General features: G+C 47.7%; 1 protein-coding gene across 1 annotated transcript in view; it reads right to left on the bottom strand.

Moving 5' to 3' along the window:
- Positions 1–1307: 1307 nt before the first annotated feature.
- The window catches only part of LOC122376647 (AT-rich binding protein-like), a gene marked incomplete at its 3' end in the record, with an annotated part of 51521 nt that continues 42948 nt past the window's right edge, over positions 1308–9880 (bottom strand). The window contains exon 3 of the mRNA XM_043356550.1: positions 1308–1459. Coding sequence (XP_043212485.1) covers positions 1308–1459 — 152 coding nt within the window. The remainder of the gene's footprint in view (positions 1460–9880) is intronic.

Below are 9880 nucleotides of genomic sequence, written 5' to 3'. Positions count from 1 at the left end.
CCTTTGAAAGATTTCCCATGTTATTTTTCCTAGGATAAGAAGCTTCTGTTTTTACCTAATATCGCAAAAAAAAATCAAAAATGGGCCTGGAATAGTGCCTTTTTCGCCTAAAAGTTTTTCGGTTTTTAGATATGTATAACAACTGTAGTGGGCTCACCTGCAAACAGGCGTCGGGCAACAATCGCGAATGCGGCGCACTTGTGACAATAAGCAAAGGTCATTATAGTGTTACGACCATACGACGTACGGGAATGAGTTATCAGCTGTCTAATCGTAGACAACACAATGTCGAGCCTTAAACTGTAAGCCCGTATTGGTATTGTTTCTTTTATTTGGCTGTCGAACATTATTTATGGTTTGAAATATGATTTTATGTAAAATAATTGATATGAAAAAGTCGTCTTATAAGTTATGACCCCATTTCTCCACACGCAAGTGGCAGAAATGACAATGATCAGCTGACGCATTTTTCTTGGCCGAAGTCAGAGCGCGCGGCCCGACGCACCACGCGTATTTGGAAATTCCGACCTCGACGAGCATCAGAAGCCACCTAACAGGCGTGTTCGAAACCGCAGGAGATGATGATGAACGGGTTTATCGAAACTTGATTGGATGAGCATATCGGTAATAGCGATTTCAGTGTGTGCATTTATTGTTCATAGTGGTGTGAAATGTGGTTGGGGTACGACCGACAACCCGTCGGGGCGAATTTCGCACTGGGGTACTCAAAATTTGAAGAATTTAAGACGTTTCCATGAGTTTTGAAGGTATGGATAAGTTCTAAAAATCCGGTTCTCCTTATCTGGGCCATTAACTCCATACGGTCCAAGAAAGCTGGCACACTACCTTTAAGGAACGCACGTGCTCACCTATCTTAAATGTTTGAGGATTGGTTGGGCCGTCGGCTGATCGTGCACAAAGTTGGTGCGTCGTTAGAGACCACTTGAGATAAGCTCTCTGTACGACCTAAAAATATGCACCAGTTTCACTCCGTGCGTGCCCAATGCATTCTGCACTTCTCCATATCCTGAAGGGTTGGGTCACATTCGTTCAATGTCGGCTAGACGTTGGGATATTTTTCTATAGATAAAGTGAATTCAGACAATGATAATTAATCTATCATCATCAGTCACAAACATGCATCACGAACATGATGATAATAACAATAATAAATAATCATAAATGTGCGCAGATGCTTGAGCAGGTGCCTTCTAGTACATACATGTTCATGTCTGCGATGTATGCGTTTTGTATGTTTGCGTATTTACGTGTGTTTTTCTTATAATTCTTATAAGGAGAGGACTGACCTGACAGTGTTGGGGACCCGAGGAACGCGGAGGACTCAGTGGCTTGTTGGGAGTCTGCTGCTGCTGCTGCTGATGTGGCTGTTGTTGTTGTTGTTGCTGCTGCTGCTGCTGTTGTCGTTGGCAGTCGATCTTGGTAAGCTCATCCAGGTCCTCTGTAACAGACAACAAAAGGAGCCGTCACCAACATAGCGAGTTTAGAGTCTCTCGTGCAGAAGTAGCCATCACCATTCACCTATGCATCGATGCACCTTTTCGTTGTTTTGTGATCCTATCCTTACACACGACACGATCGTCGGTCTAGAGGTACCATAAAAACTAGCAAATGAAAAACAAGACTAATCCTACGTTTATTTGCCGCTTCGCTAACATTTCTGCCTCTTTATACTCGCTCAGCAAAAGCCTTCAGTTTTCCCAGCTCAGTGAGGGCCAACAAAGCTCACTCAGAAGGTGAACCTTCCTAACAGCGGCCGCGGCCGCCGGCTAAACAATGCCCCAGCCACTAACAACGTTAGCATCGACCGGCGAGCATTCAGAGTGGTTAAACCCAAAGAACTTCCCAGCGTGTCTCGCCCATCCAGCACACGAGTGTGTCGCAGATCAACTGGGGGAGGTCAAAGGTCAGCCTCGGGTCACAAGGAGCTGGAGGTCACAGGCCGCAGAGCGCTTTCGGTCACGGCTAAGGGTCAGTACCAATCCATTAGTTACGTTCAAAGATCGCAGACGTCTCTCTCTAGTATAACTATTCTATTTGTCCTGACTATACTCATGGACGCATCAAAACGTAGGAAGACCGCTAGTTTTCCAGGAATAAATCGCAGTAAATCGTTGTATCTTCAGCGGAAGAGCGCTGCTAGTCCCGAGAAATGGAGCAATTAAGTGAGCCGAATAGCGGTCCGACCAGGGTGCAGCAATAGCAGCACAACACAGCCATTTGGGGAGGTGTGGATCGGCCTGGGAGCGATTACAGCAGCTCGGACGGAGTGGCGGGACCCGGCGGCCCCGCGGTGCGGTGGTGAGACGGCAGCCCTGGTCTACGCAGTGCCGAGCTGGCGGCCGGACTGGCACACTAGTCGTCCAGGCCCCACGCCCCAGCATGGCTCTGATGGGTTGTGATAAATACAAATGCCACATCTTTTATGAAACAATATTCGAATGAGTCAAACTAGCTACATAATAAAATAAAAATGCCAAGTTTCAAGCAAGATAGTGAAACTTATCAATGTGTTGTTTCAAAAAGTACAGCTTTTAGCGAATATGTAAGAGCAAAAAATATCCTCTCAAAGCTTTTAGTATGCGTAATGCAAGAAATTGTCCATTATTCAAGATTGCTAATCAAATAAGTGACATATTCAATATTTATATCATTCGCCTTCAAGAAGACTCACAAATAGAATAGTCTTTAGTCATGAAGTCGTGATTTTGAATATGAAAAGCATACCACCCTGTCGCATAGTATCGCGCTGGTAGCTGGGGATCGTTATTCCATCAGCGAAACGAAGTTTGATTTGTTTGAGTTCGAGCAAATGGAGAAATGATATTGACCGTGCCCGCATTGGAGTTGCAGAAGTTTACAGTGCGACGCAAATAGTGGTTCTGAAACCCTCGTCGGCGAACAATTCCAAGTGTTCAAACATTCTTACAGTTGGCATCGACTTGTCTGTCTGCATCTGTTTCTATCCCTTTCTTTCTCCTGCTATCCTCTCTCTCCTTTCTCTCTTTTCCCTGTCTATTTTCCTTTTCTATCCCCTCTGTCTCTGTCTCTGTCTCTGTCTCTGTCTCTGTCTCTGTCTCTGTCTCTGTCTCTGTCTCTGTCTCTGTCTCTGTCTCTGTCTCTGTCTCTGTCTCTGTCTCTGTCTCTGTCTCTGTCTCTGTCTCTGTCTCTGTCTCTGTCTCTGTCTCTGTCTCTGTCTCTGTCTCTGTCTCTGTCTCTGTCTCTGTCTCTGTCTCTGTCTCTCTCTCTCTCTCTCTCTCTCTCTCTCTCTCTCTCTCTCTCTCTCTCTCTCTCTCTCTCTCTCTCTCTCTCCCTCTCCCTCCCTCCCTCCATCATTCACTTTCTCCTTCTCCTCAAACTCTCTCCTTATTCACGTATAGTATAAGACTGTGCGCTACTTAGACTGCTAACGCACAAAAAGACCTGTTGCACTCACACCCTGACCTAGGCCTGTAATTTATCGTGCAGTGGGTGTTCGGATTTTGGTTGTCGCCGCTTGTGACAAACCGGCATACCCACAACAGATGTAGCGGGAAATCCTTCGGTCTTTATACTGAGCTCACTACAGAAACCGCCCTAATCCCCGGGCTTCCCACCAACCGTGCCCCTCGGAAGTGGTAAGCCACACCAGGGCAGTTAGTCGTCGTTTGCACCACCGCGGTGTCGAGTCGGATCGGTCGTACCCGTGATCAAACGTCCTTTCAGCTGGAACGGCGGTGACATGGGAGGTCCCGGCCTGGCATCAGATCCGGTCCCGGTATTGGTCGCAATTTCAATATCGTTCGAAATTTTGGTCTCCGTGTCGGTCTCAGATCTCTACGCCAGTTTTCATATTGGTCTCGGTCTTCGTGTCAAGTCTCCTGGTCCAGGCACGGACCTGGTTTGTCGAACAATTTACTTACGTTCTTTCCTGGACCCGCGTTCCTTGGCAGCTGTGTCAGCCTATATCCTTTCCTCTCCGCCGCTGGTCCAGCCTCGATCCCTTCCCATCCGCAGATGGTCTAGCCTCCATCTCAGCCTATCCGCCGCTGGTCTAGCCTCTATCTCATCCTATCCGCCGCTGGTCTAGCCTCTATCCCATCCTCTCCGAGCAGCACCGTGGCGGGGTGAGGCCCAGCCTCCTCTATCAGCTGTTGGCCGAGCGGCCAGTCTAGTTACTTTATCACCAAATGGCCTCGCTAAACCATGACACAGGGCCGATACAAAGTCCGTAACTGGCTATATAGATGGCGGCTGACAAAATGAGACGTCAAGCGGTGCCGTTTTGCCGGAGCAGAGGAGCAAGTGGTGGTGGTGGTGGTGGTGGTGGTGGTGGTGGTGGTGGTGGTGGTGGATTCACGTGCCATGTGATGAGGGTAAGCAACTACACATGAACTTTTTACTTTCATGAATTTAAATACTTTCGTATTTCCATGTCTTCAAAAAGGTTTTTAGAAGTGAGCTTTTTCAAAAGAGACTTGAAGTGGCACATGTAAGACTTCTCATTTTATCGAACTTGAGATGCATGTCTCGGTCCAGCAGACGCTGAACATGACTGTAAAATGAGAGACGAACGCTGTAAAACGGTTTATGTCTCATTCCGTCTCGAGCTTCATAGGACTCTCTTTCTTACGTAATGTTTTCTGTGCTTTCGCAGTCCAAAAGTGCCCTCGGCCAATCGTAAAAAGCATTATGAACAGAAGGAGCACGATGTTTGGGAAAGAGATAAGAGTTTCAAAGCAACAAAGAAATTGGCTTTGATTGTTGTGCTACGTGTTTTCAGATGAGCAAATTCTTAGATGGCATTGATTGTCACCCCTACGGCGAGCTTTGTGCCGCATGATGCGAACTAATTCGTTGCGCCAGATGCACCAGCTCCCAAGGTTCGGTGCTGTTTACGTTTGCGATGCGACCAAGGCCATCTATAGAGTTGCGACCTTGTTTTATGTCGTATGCAGCATAATCTTAAATCGCAAGCATAAAACATACAACAAATAAGGAGCAGAGAATAGTTAAAAAGTCCTTGAAACTACAGAGCTCGTCCCAGCAAGTGTCATAAATTTCCTTATAATGCCCACCCAAGTGCTGTCTGTCCCCGTCTCAGACCACCATGGGTGTTCTCGATCCCACTAGCTCAACGGAGAGCCCCTTCGCGATCAATAACACCTCTCCGGCCGCTTCAAACGGCCCCCGACACCGCAATCAACGCACAAACGTGTCGACAGGGCCTCTTCTCGGCAGGGGAGGGGTATGGGAAATGTCACACGAGACGGTCAGCGGCAACTGGGTTGACGGTGGGTTGTGATTTTTCGAAACGGTAATTTGACGGCAGAGTTTCACGACGAATGATTTGTCTTTACCTGCTGTCTTTGATATAAACTATTTCTTGATGTGTCTGCTTTCGGGCTCAGCTGTATATTGTAGCATCTGGTTATGATACAAACCGGCGATTTAGTTACGAGACGAACCACGCAGCATCTCCCATTGCAGAACGCACTGGCGGCTCCACTCCAGGCGAAATGGCATAGCGGCTCTCACAGGTCACGGCAACCACGGACAAACATCCCTATATTTCTCCGTACTCAGGAGACACTGGCCGAGAAATCCTTCGGCAATCGCTGCCAGTAAATCTCAATAGAGCGCGGTTATCAGTCATAGGTGTCCTCTGGGACAGACCATCGCTGTGCAGACTCCCTTAGCCAGCTAGCCACTCGAGCTAAAGATGAATTGATATAAACTTCGAACGTCATAAATTGTGAACGGGTGGCGGGCTGCATGACCAAATTGCCCGCCTCAAGCACTGTGATAATTGAAGCCGGAATTATGACCTGGAGGCTGGAGGGAATGCCCTCGGATCCGAAGTGAGTCTTTTCAATTTAATGTTGTCAAGCAGTTTAGTTTTCAGTCGCATAAGCGAGAATGAAAAGCGAGCCAGCTAAAGCAACAAGAAATATGTAGATGCTTTCGGAGGAATGGAGAAGCGGACACTGATTTACTGATCATGACGCACGTAAATATGTACGGCATGTGTAGAAAAGATGCATGAACACGTTAACTTACATAAAGTAACATAGCACATAAACTAATAATCAAAGCAAAGAACATCAACGGTATTTTTACGGATATGGAAAATTGAATTGTATAAGGACGGAAAAGTACCAATGAAGCGTAACTTATGCCATCAAACTTGATGATTCATTCCTAGACGATAACTTACATGTATAAGTGGTTGCAATAGTTTATTGAAAATGCCGTTTGGGTATGCGTAGCAAATAGAAACTGTCTATTTCAATATCAGACCGTCAAGAACCGTGGCACAAATTCCTTCCTCAAATACTAACCCGGAAGCGTCGTCCGCCATTACGCGACAGCTCCATTAAGGAGCCCCAAGCAAAATTAATTATTCGCGTCACAGTGGAATCAATGCCTTTCCAGGGGAGAATACATTCCTGATTGCGCAATTACATTTGCCCTGATTGCATTCAGCGCGCGCCCTTTTGGTCCCAGGGCGGTTGTAACAGATGAGACGGTGCCGTGGGGGGAGTGGTGAGGGAAGAACCTGCCTATCTGGTGTCTGCCCTGGTGTCTGGTGCCGTCATCACCAGCCTGCACACGTCTTGTGTCAGGTGATGGGACGGATAGTGATTCTGGTGACGAGTGGTGATTGACGGTGACTGTCTTCTGGTAATGGTTGCCGTTTGGGAAGCAAGGTGGCGATTGGTGATGGTTGGCGATCTGTGGAGACTTGGTGACAGCTAAAAGTGACCCATAGAAACGTGTGATGACGGTTGGTGACATGTGGTGACGGCTGGTGACGGCTGGTGACGTATGGTGTTGTGTAGTGACAACTTTGGGCTACGTATGTATTGTGACGGTATGTGATGATCTGTGATAGACGGATTAAATTATGTCTGGTTGAAACTGCTGATTATTGCTTGGAAGTAGGAAATTTACCACGGAGGCCGTCGTGCGAGACGTGATACCACCCGCGGAAGTTAGTGCTTATGGTTCAGTGTGAATAATGAATCATCTCCGTAAGGTGTTTTGTAACATCGTTCATCGTTCGCCGGATCTGGTGCACTATCTGGTGCGTTGATGCTGTCTGCTTGTGGATGTTGTATTTACGTCAGCAGTGCTGATCTTCTCAAATGACAGCTGATGTCACCAGCTGTCACCGACTGTCAACAGCTGTCACCGGCTGTCACGCACAGGCAGCGATCAGTGGATGAAATCGACAAATGCCACATCTCCGAAAGCCGACCGATCCACTCTACACACACATCTCCCTGACCTTGCCCGGCTATTAGACCGAACTGCGGACTGTGCCACGTCTCTGATCGATTTGACGTCTGCTCTCTGTTGAGGGAAGCGCCACGGCGGGGATGGTGTGGGGTGAGAGGGACCGGGGCAGGTCCGGTGATCCGGGGTCGAAATCAACAGTCGGAGCACACAGCGACTTCCCGGAGGGGAAGGGAGGGGCAGCGCGCAGTCTGCATATCTCTCAGTCAAGAAAAACGGACCGAGAATCGGTGAATAAGGCCTTCCCGGTGAAGAAGTTCAACTTCAGGACAAATCCTCCATATCACAAAACAGATTATTGATATGGTATTGCAGCAGCATTAAATTGAAACTTGATAGCCACAGACTAGGTACATTCTTCTTCAAAGCAAGCATTAACGATTCGTATAACTTGTGTTTCATAACTTGTTAGCATAAAACGACCATCCTACCATCCTAGGTTTACATAATATCAAACCTTGACTTTGTCTTACGAAACCTGAGCTCCCTTGTCTCATAAAGGACGACTCTGTTTTATTTGTTTGCTCCGCCACTACCTTACCTAAATGTAATTTTGTTTTTGTTCTTATTTAGCGGATGACTGCCTCCTTGTGCCCGGTGCTCAGTGCGCTCATTGGAGCAGTGAGACCGTTTTTACCACCAACCGCAGCCGATCTTGTGCCGGTAGCATTAGCGGCGTGTCGTCTGACTCGCGTTCGTTCAGCTCTGATCAATACTGCTAACTCTAATGGCGCACAAACCGGTGGCGTCAACGCCTCAAACCACATCCAAAACACGCCGCTCGCTCCGACACGATAATGGCAAAGCTCGACACCGCCCGAGCGCGTGCCGGGGACAATCAATATCACTCACGGCACACGGCACAGAGCGCACACGAGCCGGCCTCGAGCCGTGTTTGTTACTGCACTGAGGCACACGTGCCGTCAGGTGTGTACCGAGAATCACTCAGGATCTCCCCGAGTGTCTTAGGAAAAATAGCGTAGGCACGGCATGTCTCTCACGGCGACAGAGAGTACGAAAAGATTCATTGTTTCGCTCAGAGGAGTTGCGGGATTCTTTCATAACTGAGGGTGATGTGGATGGTTAACGAGTTCAGTAAGTTTTCTCATGAGTGCCAGGTCATTTGTCAAGTATGAAGCCGATCACGGTTCAAAGAACGCATTCTTCATCGTAATAAGTAAGAAGCAGCCAAGCATGGCACTTTGGAACTTGAAATACAAACTAATAAGCCCAAGAGAGTGTCATTCCTGGATCGTACCTAAGGAGAACCAATAAAGTTGATCCGTTTCTCCTCTAGAGATCCTTTGTTCAAATTATAGTGATATGACATTCCGCAGTTACGCTGGAACGCAACGAATAAAGGTTCATGGGTTTAACCCCCGCCCGTAAACGGCGATCTGCCACCTTCGCCCATGCAGGGGGGGGGGGGTTGGTGCGACCCCCCCTGGCGTTTGAAAACGGAGCGTCGTAGAGCTTAGCGGAAAAGACCAACGGATTGCTCTCGCCGAGATCTCGCGATTGGTGGTATATTTTTTGGTCCTAGGTCAACATTTGACCTACTTTTGACCGGTCAAAGGTCAAATTTTCGGAAAAATATACTTTTTTCAACTTTCCGCGGCGATTGCGGCAAATCGGTAGGAGATATCGACTTGAAACCTTCACTATCGTGTTCCTTGATCAATTCTCTATCGTTTGGTATGTATTTCGTTTCCCTAGCTCTAAAAATGGCGCGTTGGGAGCGCCGGAAGTCGGCAAGGTCACAGTCGGCGGCAGAAATTCGAAAAATCAAAATTTAAATTTTTGAAATCTGATTGTATTTTTGGATTTGGGAGGTCCATTTGCTCCCTATAGAAGCTAATATTGCTGCATATTCCCATTGAGGTGACAAGAATTAGCAAAATAGTGGTTCGGGCGCTTTTCAAAAATAGTACCGGACGCTGTTCCTCTTGTGACGTCATAGCTCCGTGACCTGACCTGACCCGGACAAGTTTCTTATACCATATGATAGCCAATACTTGCCCCAACATGCATGGGAAGTTTCATCACGATCCATCAACCGATGTCCGTACCACCGCGCCGGCAGGAAACCTCGGGCGTTGGCACTCAGTTTGTGAAAATCCGGCCGGAGGCTGTTCCCTTTGTGACGTCATAACTCCGTGACCTGACATGACCCGGTCAAATTTTTTTATCAAAAGATGCGCAAGGTTTGCCCCATAAGGTACCCAAAATTTGGCGGCGCTGCGCGCCGCCGTTTTTGCACTATTTCCGAAAAGCCTCAGGGGGGGGGGGTTGCACCAACCCCCCCTACATGGGCGAGGGTTAAAAGTACCTTCTTGTACAGTACTCAATGCATATTGTTCAATACAGGATGCAGGTATTTGCCGGAATAGTCGCTGCATGACGAAGGAGAATAGGTGAAAGCTTTCGTTGCATTCCATTTTTAGAATAGCTTGGCACTTACTTCTTCGACGCTATAGCTTTTCTTCCTGCGTGGCAAAGAAAAGCTGCGATCCCACTTTACAGGACAGATGTAGTTTTATCACTTGCCCACCGTATGTGAGCAGGCTAAGTTCTCAATCAGGCG

The sequence above is a fragment of the Amphibalanus amphitrite genome, unplaced genomic scaffold (genome assembly GCF_019059575.1).
Source record: "Amphibalanus amphitrite isolate SeventyFive unplaced genomic scaffold, NRLGWU_Aamphi_draft 002223F_arrow, whole genome shotgun sequence".
Lineage (NCBI taxonomy): Eukaryota > Metazoa > Arthropoda > Thecostraca > Balanomorpha > Balanidae > Amphibalanus > Amphibalanus amphitrite.
The sequence above is the reverse complement of the archived record's forward strand: the minus strand, read 5'-3'. Positions and strand labels throughout refer to the sequence as shown.